The sequence below is a fragment of the Papaver somniferum genome, chromosome 3, assembly GCF_003573695.1.
Source record: "Papaver somniferum cultivar HN1 chromosome 3, ASM357369v1, whole genome shotgun sequence".
Taxonomy (NCBI): Eukaryota; Viridiplantae; Streptophyta; class Magnoliopsida; order Ranunculales; family Papaveraceae; genus Papaver; species Papaver somniferum.
In genome coordinates this window covers 195,112,072-195,129,653 of record NC_039360.1, presented here as the reverse complement: position 1 = coordinate 195,129,653, position 17,582 = coordinate 195,112,072, and the positions used below count along the sequence as shown (strand labels likewise).

General features: G+C 38.8%; 1 protein-coding gene across 1 annotated transcript; it reads left to right on the top strand.

Annotated features, from left to right (window-relative positions):
* The first annotated feature begins 16,216 nt into the window (after positions 1-16,216).
* LOC113360488 (rust resistance kinase Lr10-like) lies at positions 16,217-17,326 on the top strand. Its single transcript, XM_026603997.1, has one exon. The coding sequence runs from the start codon at positions 16,229-16,231 to the stop codon at positions 17,324-17,326; it is 1,098 nt and encodes a 365-aa protein (XP_026459782.1). The 5' UTR covers positions 16,217-16,228.
* The last annotated feature ends 256 nt before the right edge of the window (positions 17,327-17,582 follow it).

The window sequence follows — 17,582 nt, the reverse complement described above, 5'->3', positions numbered from 1 at the left end:
GCGGAAAAATATGGCTTGTTGAAGAGAGCATCAGTCTCCACTCCTTTGGCTATGCGTGATCCTCTTGGCCACGCGTGTTTATGACTTGTGGTTAAACAAAGTTTCCATAGGAAAACTTTCCGTGGATTTTTTTTGTACTCAATTTTGACAAAGCTTTCATTCACGGATTTCTCATAGTGACTTTTCTCCGTTTTTTGCTCCATTGCAGTTAAGCAGCATAAAAGGATTTTGTTAGGATGTCACCTGAAAGCGGTCTCACCGTTGCGTCGAAAAATGCTAACGTCTCCAAACCAAATATGGATGATGAGTTCTTCACAATTTCTTCCATAATTAGGAGGACACATCCCAAATATGTCACGATCCTTTAGACCGGTTTCGAAAATGAGGGAGACGTCCAATCGGTTCGGCCAGGGCGCGTAATGCGGTTTTGTCTTCAGAGAAAAGAGTATCTCGCTTCTCCTATCGATTTCAAGATCTGTCAAAGTCCATTGCAGTCTTTTGATAAATGGATGCAATTCATGATAAGTCAAGACTGCGTGAAGGCCAATCTGTCAAATCATCAATGCTGTCATGGCTTCTGCTACACTTCGAATCAGGAAAGACATTGCGGGCTTGATCACTTTCATCTCCAGATGGTGTCCGGATACTCACACGGCCATATGTAGGTGGGGTGAAATGACAATTTCTTTGGAAAGTGTAGCCATCTTATGGAATCTTACAATAACATGGAATCTTAACATCATCTTGTCTGACGAAGAAGAAAAAATGCGTACCATCCTCGTCAAGAAGTCTGCAGGGTTCGTTCGGAAGGAAAATGAGACGAAATGCTTCTATAACTGGTGGGTGTCTGAATGGTTCCCGGGTGAATCAGAGTCAAATCAGGAGCTGAGTAGTACGCTCCATGTTGCGGCATTTTTGGCTCTCTGGCTATCCAGAGACATTTTTGATGATGGCTCTGGCAAGAAGGAGATAAGACAGGAACTCATCAAATTTGCCATCAAATTGGCGAAAGGTGTCATTCCCCCCATTGGTGGCTTATTTCTTGGCTCTTTGTACACCCATATGGATCATCTGGCCGCATACATGCACGCTTCCAATGGTTATATGAAAGTAGACTCGTACGTCCACGTTGCTTTCCTCCAAGCGTGGCTGTGGGAGCACTTCAAAAGTTATGCTCCTAACCCGCTGGCTTCATTTCCCGAATCCTATGGCGGCTCTAGGATACTTCGTTGGTTGAATAGGCGTCCGAAAGCTGGATCAAATCTCATTGACTTTCTCGACAACGCGTACGCAGTTAACTTTCATCTCTGGACTCCGGTTCATGCATCCATAGTTCAGGCGAACAATTTTTCCTCTGCCCCCAAACACGACTTTGCTTTCTACCGAAAAGAATATGAGTGTTGGAGAAATCATATTCATGCGAAGCTGCATTCCCGGACACGTGCCATCTTTTTTCCGAGGATCTTATGAGGTCGTTCCTTATAACATTGACAGGGCTTCTCGGCATATGGGCTTTGACCAAGGAGTCCCATTTCTTCGTCAATTGGCGGCTCCAGAAGAATTGCTGTAAGCTGATCTTGATGCCAGTGTCCTTGCGCCGGTTAAAAGTATCCCTTTCCTGCTTTCAGAACGAAATCCAGCGACTACCTCCAGATATAACATATTTTGGCAGGATGAGTTTCTTGCCATCCACGGGTTCGTGAACTAAGAGGTGAAAGATCCTCGTGGCAAGCCTTCCCCTGCGATCTTGGCGAAACACCCATTATTGAGGGAGATTCCCACAGTTAAGCGGAAATATCTTAGCCCAGACATGAACAGTCCCTAGAAAAAGGAGCGTAGGTCGAAAAATTGTGAAGGCGGCTTCCAATCGAGTTCAACAGCTCTTGTGACTTTTAGTTCTTTCAACATGCAAGTACGTATGATCTTCTTACTGGTTTGGTTGAATTGCATAAATTCTTCCTTTTGCTGTTGAACATCTGCTCTTCTTTTCACTTAGGGTCTCGATAACTCTAACGTCTTCGCCAGACTTGCCCAGGGTCAGAAAATGGCGCCTCTTGAGGAAGGGGCCGGCGAAATTGAGTCTCTTGAAGATAGGGAAGAATCTGGAAAGGAGGAAAGCTCAAGATACGGCGGAAATGAGCAGAGCACCTCTGAATGTAGTGACGAGTCTTCTTCAAGTGAGCCCTCAGACGAGTTGGTGAGTTTTCCACGTGTTTTTTTTTCTTGAGATGTTTATTTGGAATAAATGCTCAATCTATAACATTGCAGGAAGGAAACATTCTTGGAGATAAACCTGAGAGAGAGAATCATCACAGTGAAGATATAACTTCTTCTCCAATCATGGAAGTTGTATCCGCTGGTAATCTGGAGATGGAGGCTGATCGTCCTTGAGAGGTTGCTATGCTTCAAACGGCGAATAACGCTTCTGTAGATGCTAGTGCAATTGTTACCAAAGAACCCTTGTTGGTTGCGGGTTCGGCTGCAGGCGTCGCTTTCGTCCCTCAATTCTTGACTCCTTTTGAAGATCACGTGCTGATTGGAGGTTTCAGTGTACCAGTTAAGTATGAGGCGTTGTATACCAAGATATGGAAAAGGCATGGACATATTTCCACATCCAAAAAGATCATTATCCGATTTGCGCTGGTCAAGCGCGTGGAAGAAGCTTTATCTTCGATTCATGACACATGCAATGTGACTGGCCATACTGTTGCTGGAGATGTAGTCTCAAGCTGGGAGTTTCACCGGGATATATGTGTAGACTTTGAGTTCAATGTCTCTTGGCTCTGTGAAGGTTTTTCCAATATCCAAAAGTTGCAGGCTAAAGCGACCGAAGGTCCCTCTGCGGATGTGATCAACCAACAGGAAGAAGAAGTCGAAAGGTTGTCTCAGAAATTGAAGCTGAAACAGGCGGCTCTTCAAAGCGCGAAGGATGTTTTCTCCAAGAAGAACGAACCATTGTTGAATGATTTCCATTGAATATCTTCTGACTTCCTTTTCTTAGGTTTTTCTTTTTTTTGAAAGGAAAACAAAATGCCTAGTTTATGGTTTGATTTTCTGGTTTTTTGGATCAATATATAATTGCTATATATGACGGTTTTGGATTATTCTTTAGAATGAATTATTTTAGAATAACGTTGTTTTGATTATGACTGCGAGTAGCGCAAATATCCCAGGAGAGTCATGAAACAATGAATATTGTATGACAGCGGAAAATATGGGTTGAAATTTGGGAATAACACGGTTATCGATTTCCATTGTAGCTGTGAAAACCCAAACAATAAATCGTGTAAACATTGTCTGACAAAACTTACTCGCTTTAGGGTCTTCCACCAAAACTGAATCTTCAGGGAGTAAATCCGAGTCTTTATGTGATGCCCTCGTTGCCGCGAGAAGTCCTCAGTCATTCTTTATTTTCTGTGGAACGTATTTATGTCGATCCGCGGTAAGGCGGAGAATCTCTAGTCCCCAGACGTAATTCTCCTGAATCCTTCTTTCCTTAGACGACGCGCTTCAAAGCATTGCATTTACTGGCAGGATGATGGAATTGAGAGTTGAATTTGTAACCGAAAGATTAATCTCCCACTGTGGTCGCAATTTTTTTGTGGGTGGAAACCGTTTCTGCTAATTTTGGTAATTTTGGATGTGTGAATGAGAAACGAGTCTAGACCCTTAACAATGCACTGCACGGGAGTACTTTTGATTCGAGAGATCAATCTGGACAATCCTGGCCTAAACCAAGAAATAGTCTTTCCAGGCTTGCTTCGATCACAAAGTGAAGGAGAAAGGTTGGTCTTAGAGAGGGAAACAAAGAAAGTGTTGAGTCCAGAATCGTTGGTTCTGAAGGTGTGGTTGTTTATGACTGGTATCTGAAAGTAGAGCTGGCTAGCAAAAAGGAAAGCTACTAGGTGATTTCTAGATACTGTACTGTTGCCGACCAAAACTTGCTCTTTTATGAAAATAGGTGAAGTTTATTTATACAAGTCATATTGAAACGTACCCTGGTCTCATAGGAAGTGGAAACGATTGAGTGGTGGAAGAAAAGAGTAACGTGTAACCATCAGACGTTATACTTCCATGATGAATGAAGAGAATTTATGTAACCGTCAGACATTATGGTTCCATGATGAAGGAAATAAATTTGTTTAAACCGTTACTTTTCACCGCCACTAATTGTCCCGCTTCATGACACTTTCTTGTAATGAGCACATTGCACGCCGCACGCTGTAAACTGCCGGAAAAATACCCTGATGAGCATCCCCGGTTTGTGACATGTTTGATGTCTCGAGTGTTTTCGTGGAAAACATGTAGCAATTCGCTATGTGTGGCAAGTCAAAGTCAAGGTATTTACCGCAGGAAAATAGCATGTAATGCTATTAGGCTCGTTTTGACTGGTCACCTAAAACTTGCCACATGTTTGTCAGTTCGGTGAAGAACTTCGATAGCTGAGATCACATCTCATGAAGGAGGGTAGCCGTTGATTATGGCTACCTTGTGTTGGCGCCTGATAATGGCATGGTGGAATTTTGGTATACGCCAGTGGCAATGTGGCATGGCTTGTGCATGCCAGTGGCACGGGTGTGCAAGTGGAACCTGGCGTAGCCATGACCATTAGATTTAGGCAGATGGTTGCCTGAAACTTGCCACAAGTTTGTCAGTTCGGTGGAGAACTTGGATGGCTGAGATTGCATCTCATGAGGAAAGATGGTCGTTGATTATGGCCGCATCTTGTTGTATAGCGAAGTGGCGCCATTGGCATAGTGGCGCCTGGTGGAGCCATGGCATAGCGGCATGCTAGTGTCATGCCAGTGGCGTAGCCATGGCATAGCGGCATGCCAATGGTGTAACCGTGGCATAGCAGCATGCTAGTAGCCATGGTATAGCGGCATGCCAATGGTGTAGCCGTGGCATAGAAGCATGCTAGTTAGGCCTGTCAATGGAAGAATATCCGTCGGATATTTAGAAATACGATATCCGACAGGTTAAGCACTATCGGATATTCGATAATATCCTATAGGATATCAAAATCAGATATCGATTCCTATAAGCTAAGCTATCGGATATTTATCCGATAATATCCTGTTCTGAAAAAAAATGTTAAAAACCCTTTAAAACATGTTAATAATTGAAATTTAAGTTCAAATTTTCAAACATTTCATATCGGATATCGGATATTAGGGTAAATCACAAATAAATCACAAATATGGTTAGGTAAACCACAAATAAATCCATGTTCTATCGAATATTAACCAAACGGATAGAGCCTAATCCGATTTTGATTGGTTAAGGAAGAAATATCCGATAAATATTCGTATCCGATATCCGATAAAATGGATAAAATCCTATAGGATCCCGAATACTCGGAAATGGATTCCTGATATCGGACATATATTGACAGGCCTAATGCTAGTATCCGTGGCATAGCGGCATGCCAGTTGCGTTGTAGCATGTCCAAAGCCAAGATTTGGCTCTGTGGCCAAAGTTAGGGCTTGGCGGCATGGCCAAGGTTTGGCGCCGTGGTGTTGGACCCACATGTGGCGTGGAAACATTGCCCAAATTAGGGTTTGGCATGTCGAAACCCTAATTAGTGCGTGTGGCATGCGTCCGCGGCGATACTTTCGTGCAAATGGCGCCATAGCTATGCCAAAGGAGTTATGGCAAGGCCATAGTGTGGAAACGGCCACAGGAGTAGGGATTGTCGTGGGTGGCTATGATATAACGCCAACCCTGGGGATTCCTGGGTCCCACACGGCTCGTGGCATGTTGTGGGGTCGAAGTGGCATAATTTGTGCCACGACTGGAAATTAGGGCTTTGGCTATGCATAGGCGTGCTTTTGACCAGAAAACCCTAATCTTAAGCTTTTCATGGCGTTGGCCACGAACAAGAGGTAGGTTAGCACATAGGGCGCTATTTTTGGCATGTTGCCATGAAGTGGCATGTTTGGCTTGTTACTGCGGCAGAGTGGCATGTTGGCATGCCGATCAATATGTTTTTGTGGCAGGGCGCGTTTGGCTTGCCAGTTAGTATGGTGGCGCGACATGGTGCGTTTGGCCTTTAACGTATGGTGGCAAGTTTAGAGTGACTTGATTGGCGAAGAAAAGGGGCCGGACAAACATAAGGCGCGACCACACTTTTAGTGCTTGTGGCGCATTTAAAGTGACCCGATTGGTCGGTAGGAAGGAGAGGGGCCGGCCAAGCATGGGAGTGGATACACTTCTAGTGTGAGTGTGACGGCTTTAAAGCAACCTGATTGGTCGATGGGAGATGGGGCCGGCAAGCATGGGCCCAGCCACAACTTACGTGCGTGTGGCGGGTTTAAAGCGACCTGATTGGTCGAGGGAAATAGGGACGGTTTTAGGATGGGGCCTGGCCAATGGAAAGTGGCGACAAGGCATAACGACGCCTTCCTTTGTTGTTGCGGCTCCCTTTTTTCTGACTCTGGGAAAGGTTTTACACCTACTGATCCATGGCGGATTAATTACCTAGTTTGCCTAGGCTTACTTTCGACAAGCAAGGTCTGGTATACTGCGCAAGGCAAAAAAGTAATTGATTGAATTCTATATGTTGACACAGAGTTCTTTAAGTTCATAGCAATAGAGAAACATGCTTTCTGATTGAATACCTTATGAAAAGACCTTATCTTTGATATTTGGAAATTTGTGCTACTCTGCTGCGAGTGAACACAAATTTTCATGCCATATCAACGTTAAGGGTTCAGCCGGGGAACATAGCATAGAAAGCATTCAAAGAAACTTATATTAAGTGAATATGGGCAAGGCGCTGAAATTTACAGAATATCTGGGATGGTTGCTACATGCGCCAGTCTGGATAAATTTCATGTAAATATATTGAATGACTCAATAATTATGTCAGCGGAGAGGTTAACACTCATGGCTCCGTTTCCTTACAGAGTGACGTCACATCAGATGCAAGGTTTTATGATTTTAAACCTAAGCTAAAAACCACCATCAACACCAGGTTAACGACTTAAAGACTTCATTGGGATTGTGAAGCCAGACCGATACTACTTTCTCGTAGTTGTGTGATCTGATCTTGCGTATTCTATCGTACAAGTACAATCGCAAAGATTGGCTTGAGATTAATATCTCCGATAGGCAAGATATAAAAGTAGTCACAAACATCTTCGTCTCATCGTTTGTTATTCCACAATATTTTATTTCATCGCGTCGATTAAGATTATTGTGAGGTGATTGATAATTCTAGCATGTTCTTCGGGAATATAAGTCCGGGTTATCAATTGGTCCATGTTCACCTTTATATATCAAAAGACGGAACAAAACTTGTAGGTATTTCTGTGGGAGACAGATTTATCTATTACCGTAGATTTTTCTGTGTGATACAGATTTGTTTATTAAAGTTTTCGACTTTGGGTCGTAGCAACTCTTAGTTGTGGGTGAGATCACCTAAGGGAATCAAGTGCGTAGTATTCTGCTGGGATCAGAGACGTAAGGAGAGCAACTGTACCTTGGATCAGTGTGAGATTGATTGGGGTTCAACTACACTCCAGACCGAAATTAGTTTGTAGTAGGCTAGTGTATGTAGAGGCTTAATACAGTGTGTGTTCAATCTGGACTAGGTCCCGGGGTTTTTCTGCGTTTGGGGTTTCCTCGCTAACAAAATTCTGGTGTCTGTGTTATTTCTTTTCCGCATTATATTTTGTTATATAATTGAAATATCATAGGTTGTGCGCAGTTCAATCAATTAGAATATCCGACCTTTGGTTGTTGATTTACATTGATTGACACTTGAACATTGGTCTTTGGTACCGTTCAAGTTATTTCACATAATAATCAGGCTCACGGATTTATATCTGTTCGATTTGCTGCTTACATTGTGAAATAGAGATGTTATAACTCTTTGATATACTTTATTAAGATTGAGTCTGGTAGATTCTCTTGAAAGTATATTGGAGTTAGTCCATATAGATTGCTAATCTAAATATTGGGTGTGGTTGTTGTCCTCCCGTTTTTTCACATGCTAGTACCCCAGATCTTCAGCACCATGTGACTACGTGCACTCGATCTAAAGATGCTTGGGATATCTTAGAAATCGTATTTGAAGGGAATACCTCTGAAAAGGAAGCTAGGCTTCAAAACCTAAATTATTTTTGGGAAAACCTTCGTATGGATGATTAAGATTCATTTGATGATATTTAATCACAAAGTGTTTGAAATTTTTAATGCATCTTTTGCATTAGGTAAGACTATTCCTGAAGTGATGAAAATTCTCAGATTGCAAGCTAGTTACTATTCTAAGAAACATACCATCGCTGAAGGAAATAACCTTGATATACTTTCCAGAAATACTCTTGTTTGGATGTTAAAGATCCTTGATCATGAGCATACATCAAAATATGGAAAGGATATTACTTTCAAAGCACAAAATAACACTAAATTACTTGACAAAAGTAAAAGTATTGGAAACTCTGTAGTTGATCCTACTGAGACTGATTCATCAGATGAAGATCTTGAAAAATCAGTTTTGTTGATCGCAAGACAGTTTAGAGATCTTCTTTTGAAGAGAAGTAAACGGTTCATCAGAGATAAACCCATGTCATCAGTCAAACCTCATGACCGTGCCCCTCCTAAAAAACAGGGACACCTTCTATACTGATGATGAAGATATGCCACAGTGCTTCAAGTGTAAAGGTTTTGGTCATTTTTCTAATGAGTGTCCAAATCGTAGAAAATACATATGGAACAAAGGTCTTGCTGCAACTCTTGATGAAATGTCTGATCACTATTATTCAAATGAAGATGAAAAGTCAAGTGTTGCACTCCTTGATGAAAATATTAATTTTGATAATTGTAGCAATACATACATCAATCTTGATATTCTTCCTGGAGAAACTTCTTCAACCACTTTGGAGGATAAATTTTCCATGTCTACTGAAAATTTTATCTCACATGTTTCAGGTACCTCAATTTGTTTAGCAGCATGCTCAGCTATGGTGTCTGAACCGTCGTCCACATTGTCATGTTCTTATTGTAATTTTAAGAGTCATGAACTCTCTAATTGTTTAAAGTACAAACATTAAATAAAATACGTCAACAAACTTCAAAAGAGAGAAAATCGATTAGAAAACAAGTTCAAATTTGTTCAGAAGTCGAATTCATCTGAGGTATGTAAATTCAACTCATGTCCGAAGAACTTAATTTCTAAATAAAAAGACAGACCTCTACAGAAAAGAACAAGGTCTAAACAATCTATAAAAAAGTGTGTTAAGAATTCCGTACAAGGATCGTATGGTGGACAAATTAATTGTGTTGAAGGTGCATCTTGTCTCATGTGCCTGAATTTAAAAAAAGACAAGATTTATGTACAATTGGGTTTTAGGAAAATAATTTTTTTTTTATTATTTTTCCTTTTTGTTTTCAGGAATTCTGTTGATCTTTTCAAAATTGATATTGAAAAGGTTTTCCCTGTTTTGTTTGTTAGAAGAGGGTTAAATCAAAAAATATACCTTTTTAGGGTTATGAGTTAGTCGTAAGTGAATCCAACTTACCCTGTTTATAGGTTCTATAACCCTACACTCCTTTTTCCTTCTCTAAAACTCCTTTTTATCAAACGAGTGCTTGTGGAGTTTGTTTTTGTGAGTTTTCTTCACAATTCCATATCTTAATGGAGACTCCAAGCATCATATCTTCTGATGAAAAAGATGTTAATATGATTGTTAAGCCACCAATCATGAAGGAAAAAGATAAATCTCATTCCTTTACAACTTTGAAGAGAAAAAAACAAGATTATGAAGAAACCAAGGGATAACCCCTCAAATCTTCAGAAGTTTTCTGGTGTTCTTGAAGAGTTGGAGGAAACAAGGATGTAGATTCAGTAAATAAAGGCTATTGTTTTAAGAACTCATGAAATTCAGAAGTCCCTGGTTCAACATCAGTCTAGAAGGTTTGTTGGGATTGACTCCTTTCTTCATGAAGCTTATGTTCCAATATCTGTTGACGACATGGAGTTCGTGGACGATAAAGAATTTTTCAAGAATTTTAATGTCTAGGAAACTTCTTATTTGTGTTTTAAGAAGGATAACTAGGGTTTGGAATAATAAATATTGTGATTACACATAGCTACTGCCAACAATTTTCATCTTGCAATGTTTTAGATTCATTTATTTAAATTCTAAGTTATTTGGAAGATGATTTTGCAGTATTAATCTTTATGGTTTTGTATGTTGCAATTTTTTAATGGGATATGGGTGTTTACGTACGTGAACTATGATTGTCCCATATATGTCAAAAGTTAAGTCTATTATATATTTATACAAATATTGATAAAAGATGGAATGAACTTTTGAATATTCCGCAGTATTCATCTTTCCCTGATCCACTTTTGTGTGACAGTAATGTATGGCTCTGTAATTTCTCTTATGTTGAGCATTTCCGATTAAATTAATCATTAAAGTCTTCTTGTGGTTAATTTATTCGAGTTTTTTGGATACAAATTCATGTTTCATGTGATTTGTTAATGTCAAAAGAAATCCTTATTTTCTCGTAAAAGTAAGGTCTCTCTTGTTATTCTTTCGGGAATGACATTATATGGGGGAGAGTTCTTAATTGAACTTATGCTTAATTTCCAAATCTTTGCAGGGAGTGTGGCTGAGGAATATTGTAGGAATTATCTTGTATCTTTATAAACTCCTTGATGAATACACTAAGTTTAGACTATGTGAAATCATCGAAACAAAGTTGATATATTCTCTTTTAGTCATGAATTATCTTTTTGAGAATTTCATTATGATCCCGTAGTTTTCGTACCTTTTCCAATTTATATTGACAAAAAGGGGGAGAATTATTTTGTAGTTCACATTACATACATATGGTTTCCGAATCATTATGTAAGGGGGAGTGGTTTTCATTGTATGATGAAGTATTGACTAAGGGGGAGTGGTACATATCACCATAGTATTAAGTTGTGATACAGTTGGACATTGATGCTGGGTAATAATACTATGACATTGTATAACAATAATTGAGAACAACTGTTTTCTTATTGTTATGGCTATGGATCTTCAACAACAATGCTGCTGAGTTGAACACGTTCAGAATCGCTGGAGTATTTGAAGTGACGAAGAATTCAAGGAATGTTGAAGAACCAATGAAATCAAGCATGTTGGATGACAAGCTACAAAGTTTATTTATTTTTTAATCCATATGTATTGATAGTTTTGTCAGTAAAATTGATAAAGGGGGAGATTGTTAGAGTACTTGTCGGTCGAACTCGCAAGCGTTGATATCTCAAGCTTGTTTGTCAAGTTTAGATGATCAAAACTATAAGTCTTGATTTCTAGTCTACTTATAGCTATGCCTCGGATTAGGATAGAATGTGTAGTTGAGCCTTAGACTTCACGATGTTCACCGATTGAAGACGAAGATCTATTGAGGAGAGCTTGGAGGAACTTCATTAACAAAAGGTATGTTGAGACTAAAACTTATGTATCACTCATAAGTCTATTCTATTCTATCTCCTAATGAGACTAAGCCGTATATCTATACATACTTTTACATTATACACATTTGATATTTCGAGCCGAGTTTATCTCGCATATCTATTTCTCGAAATATGTGTAGGAAATTTTTTTGTTTTAGCTACGTTCATCAATATTCTTGACGATTTTAGTTGGAAAAAATTTATTTGTTGGAAACTAAATAATGAGTCAAAAGATGATCATATGAAAATTTCCTTGAAACATCTTACATGATTTGTGTGAGAGAGTCATTTGATGTCGACTCAGAGTGTTTCGTATTGATCATTCGATCACTTGAAAATTACTTATAAGCTAATAGTTTGTGTGAGATAGCTGTTGTGGTATGATTCAGGTCCGGGACTAAGTTTGCATACCAGTATGCGAACAGTTATAACTGTCAAAGTACGGGAACCAAGTCTGCATACCAGTATGCGAACAGTTTTACCTGAGTTGAGGTATGGGACGACAGTGCGTACACGTTTGTGAACTGTCAGACAAGACCAAAAGTCCGAAACTTAAGTTTGCATACCTGTTTGCAAACTTAGTTGGTTAAGTTCTAAAATCGGTTAAGTATGATTTCATACTCATAAACAAATACATTTATATATTAAGGAATGCAATCTTTGCAAACCGTGGCTAAATGTTCATGAATTGATTCTCTTGAATCAAATCCGATTTTGCTTCAATTGTTTCTTGTATACTTTATGAAAGTATAAACAGTTGAACAACTCTATGAGTAGTACAATTATATTCATTTGATTATCATTTGATCTAGAAGTGTTAGATGAATGTGGTTAATACAAAAGTGTTCATATGGCTAACTTCGGTTAACTATTGTTGAGCCAACTCAATATACATGTTTAGGAACGGTTACCCATATCTAAATGAAGGTATATTTCGTTTGTGTGTAACAAGCTAAGACCATCTAACGGTAGAGAGATATTGCATTGGTTTTAAGCAAACTTAGCTTGAATCTTAAATCAGGTTTTCATCTAAAGGTGAATATTGATTGCTTTGTTACTAAGACTTAGAATGCAAACCATGATTTAAAAGACTATATAAGGGAGTACTCTAGAAACTGGAAAACCTAATCCCCACACCTTCTGTGTGATACTAGTTGCGTACTAGAGTCGATTCTCATTTAACCTAGGTTTTTCCTAAAAGCATTATAGGTTAACGACTAGAAGACTTCATTGGGATTCTGAAGCTAGACCCAACTATTTTCTCTGAAGTTGCGTGTTCTGATCTTACTTGTTCTATCGTATTGAGTGCTATCTTCTCTAAGATTGGCTCGAGATTTATCTCCGATAGGTAAGATATAAAAAGTAATCACAAAGCTCTTCGGCTCATTCTTTGTGATTCCACAATAGCTTGTTCTACTACCATAAAGTTAAGTTATTGTGAGGTTATTGATATTTCTAGGATGTTCTTCGGGATTATAAGATCGGATTATCAATTGATTCTTGTTCACCTTGATTTATTAAAAGACGGAACAAAAACTTTGTAGGTATTTATGTGGGAGACAGATTTATCTATCAGAATAGACTTTTCTGTGGGACAAAGATTTGTTTATAAAGTCTTCGACTTTGGGTCGTAGAAACTCTTAGTTGTGGGTGAGATCAGCTAAGGGAATCAAGTGTGTAGAGTCCTGTTGGTATTCAGAGGCGTAAGGAATGCGACTGTACCTTAATCGATGCGAGACTTGGATAAGGCTCAACTACATTCCATTTCGAAGTTAACTTGTAGTAGGCTAGTGTCTGTAGCGGCTTAATACAATGTGGTGTTCAAATCTGGACTAGGTCCCGGGGTTTTTATGCATTTTAGGTTTCATCGTTAACAAAATTTCTGGTGTCTGTGTTATTTCTTTTCTGCATTATATTTTTTTGGGACATTTTGATTTTGGGTCCCATAAAATGATATACCTTTGCATTTGGAACCTAACTTTGTCCAGCTTTGAGTTTGGGTCCCGGTCAAAGATTGACTATTCTTGACCATCCAACAATCAGTTAAATATGAGATATTTTAACAAAAAATAAAACGTTTTCGTTAGTCATTTCACTGTCTTGGATAACTTGGTAGAGTTAGTAAATAAATAAAAAGTAATATTTTTGTTAAAATAACCCATATTTAACTGATTGTTGGATGGTCAAGAATAGTCAACCTTTGACCGGGACCCAAACTCAAAGCTGGACAAAGTTAGGCTCCAAATGCAAAGGTATACCATTTTATGGGACCCAAAGTCAAAATATGCCTATTTTTTTTATATAATTGAAATATCACAGGTTGTGCATAGTTCAATCAATTAGTAAATCTGACCTTTGGTTGTTGATTGAAATTGATTTTGACACTTGAGCATTGGTATTTGGTACCGTTCAAGTTATTTCTCATATCAATCAGGATCACAGATCTTTATCTGTTCAATTGCAGATTATATTGAGAAATTGAGATATAACTCTTGGATATATTTCCTTGATTGAGTCTGACTGTCTAGTTGATTCTCTTGGATTTATATTGGATTTAGTCCATACATATTTCCGAATGAAATATTAGGTGTGGTTGTTAGACCCCCACTTTTTGAAAGCCCTATCAAGGACCCTCACACACTCATAAGACATGGGCCTAATCTCTGACATTGAAATTTGCAGAGGAGATCCCTCCATCAACCACTTCTTGTTTGATGATGATTGTATGATCTTCTGTAAAGCTAAAAAAGTTGAAAGCCAGAATCTCATGGACATACTTAAAAATCTTCAGTGCCACCTCTGGTCATCTGATCAACTTCAACAAATCAGGAGTCTTCTTTAGCAACAATGCTGATGATATCATATGCAACCAAATCAACACCAATGTGGGAGTTCAAGTCCTCCACTTAAATTATAAATACTTAGGCTCACCCCTCTTCAGCCGTAGAAACAAAATTCTTTCTTTCAAACCTTGTGTAGATAAACTCAGGTCAAGATTGAGTAGTTGGATGAATGGTTTCCTAAACCCTGCATGAAGACAAGTCCTCATCATCTTTGAAACCTCCTCCATTAGTATATATCAATGAAGTGCTTCAAACTCCCTAAACAAACCTGTCACAACCTAAACAAGATCCTAAGGTATTTCTTATGGGGTAAGGATATTGATTGCCCAAAAGGCTATTACCCAAAATCTTGGTCATCTGTATGCAAACCAAAAGAATTGGGTGGCCTTGGATTTATCAACATGGAACACTTTAATAGTGCTATGATCACCAAGATATGATGGAGACTTAAAACTGATAAAGATTCCCTCTGGTATAAACTTACGGATGTCAAGTATCTTTTGGGAAGAAATGTTCTTAATATGGATACTAAAGCCAAAGATGAAGACTCTGGGATCTGGAAAAGAATTTTGGAAGGCATCAACAACATCCAAGATCACATCCATCGAAGATTTGGAGATGGAAAAAAGATCAACATTTGGGCTGACACTTGGACGGAGTCCATCAATAATTATCTGACCAAACATGTTAATTGCCTCACCAATCTCCATCTGGTGGAACACCTCCTTATGGATAATGGTGACTATAACATTCCATTCATACAAACTTTGTTCAACCCTACCGAAGCTCAAGCAATAAAAACCACTGCAACTCATCCTGGAAAGAAGACAAAATCCAATGGAAACCAATTGACTTTGGAAACTTCTGTTCAGTCCCTTTACAGAGCCAAAATGGATACCCTTTATGGTACTGATATCCAAAATAACCACTGGTTGACTATTTGGTACTTGATTATTGTTCATGTGATAAAGATTTTTATCTGGAAATGTGCACATGGCATCCTTCCCACTAACGCAAAAACAGCTAGCATCCTTCACTACATTGATCCCTTATGCAAGCTCTGCAACAGTGGGGAAGAAACTATGAGTCATGTATTCTTAATTGCCCAGCTGCAGTTGCAGTCTGGAACCATCTCCTTTGTCCACATCATGGAAGCTTTGATTTCACCACAAACTTCAATGACTGGCACAACTCTTGGTTTGACACAGAGCAATCTCTAATCTCCCAAGAAGTAATATCCTGGCAACTGCTTGTTGGTTCATCTGGAAGGGTAGATGTGACTTTATCTTTAAGAACATTCAGCCAAGTGCTAGTCACACCTATCATTGTATTAAACATCATCTTTGCTCCTACAATAGAGTGCACAATATGAATGACCATATTCTGAATAACATTCACTCCTCTATGGAAGGAAATGTGATTGTAGATACTTCATTATACCCATCCATGTCCACATACCAAAAAATTCACTTTAAAATTACAACCAACATATATACCTGTTGATGGTGGATTTTTGACAGAGGCTAAAATTGTAAAATCATAATTTTGTATATTTCTGACCTAGCTTCAGACGAATATGTGAAATTTATATTTTATAATTTAGAAATGAAATCTCATGTCACGATGATCTCTGAATGAGTGTTTAGCCTCTTCAGAGCACGCATAAATATGCAATCATTAAATCTCCTCAGCTGAGCTTTCAATATTTTGCATATTTCGTCAACAATATTGAGCAATTCCAATATACACTTCTATATAGAATCGAGAATGATTGGACGGCTCCTAGATGGATTGACCACTAGTATAGAGCAATAACGTCTCCTATTAGTGTATGCAGAAGACGATAGAGGATCTGCAAGCTGGTAGTGGATCCATAATAACAGCACCACCTGGCGTCTTGGTTCAAGTCTGGAAGTCAGATGCACCAACAATGGAGAGATTCTTACACGAAATTGCTAAAGAGAAAATCGTCAGATTCACTGCACAAGAACTTTATAGTTTTACGAATAACTACTCGACAAGATTGGGATCTGGCGGCTTCGGGGTCGTTTATGAAGGACAATTTCCTAATGGAATAAGAATTGCAGTGAAAGTTCTGAATAGAAACTCAAACAATAAGAAAGTTGAAGAACAATTCATGGCGGAGGTAGGAAGTATAGGTAAAACTCACCATATAAATCTTGTTAGATTATATGGATTTTGTTTTGATAATTTAATGAGTGCATTAGTATATGAATACATGGAAAATAACTCCCTAGACAAGTTCTTGTTTAGTACTAAAACACCACAAATCGAGGTGGAACAGCTACAAGAAATCGCTCTTGGTACCGCGAAAGGGCTCGCCTACCTGCATGAAGAGTGTCAGCATAGGATAATTCACTACGACATAAAGCCTGGGAACGTTCTTCTCGACTCAAACTTCTCCCCGAAAGTTGCAGATTTTGGGCTTGCGAAGCTTTGTGACAGAGATATCACTCATGTATCCTGCTCAGGGTATAGAGGAACACCAGGTTATTCCGCACCGGAGTTTCTTATGCCTGGTTATCCAGTTACACATAAATGTGATGTTTATAGTTTTGGGATGTTACTATTTGAGATAGCAACGCGGCGTAGGAACACGAATACCAACATGGATACAGATGATACTTTAGATTGGTTTCCAAAGAAGGCTTGGGAAGAGTTTGAGAAAGATGGATTGAAAAATTTAATAACAATGGAGATTACTGGGATTGAAGAGAAGGATAAAGAGAAGGTGCACAGGATGTTCATGGTAGCATTGTGGTGTGTGCAAGATTCTCCTGGTTCAAGACCTTCGATGAGTACTGTAGTGAAGATGTTGGAAGGTGGTGTTGAAATTCTACCTCCACCGAATCCATTTAGATATCTTTATGGATTAGGCAACGAAAATGTAGCTGGAGATACTACCGTTCTGGGTAGTTATTCGACTAGTGCAGGAACAAATTCGTCTTGGTATGAAAAAACAACTCCAGTCATGAGGAAGTATGAAATACAGATAGCTAGTTCATGAGATATCTTTGTAAAACATTTTAATACAGTTCTCGACTTCTTTGGTCCCGGTTTCTTTCTTTTCTCCACCTGCAATTTCAATTAAACCTACAAGTTTGTCTATGTCATCTAACTTTCTGTTGTATCCCGAAGTGTTGATATTATTTTTCTAGAAGAAGGGTGTATATAGGCAAGAGCCTTCCGCACAATCTTATCATCTCAGTAAGGGATAATCTTTGGTGCTTCTGACAGAAACTGTTGGGCTTTTTCTTTGTTGT

What these genes read in the sequence shown, in the direction of transcription:
- LOC113360488 (XM_026603997.1), top strand. Translation starts at nt 16,229, where the DNA reads ATGGAGAGATTCTTACACGAAATTGCTAAAGAGAAAATCGTCAGATTC.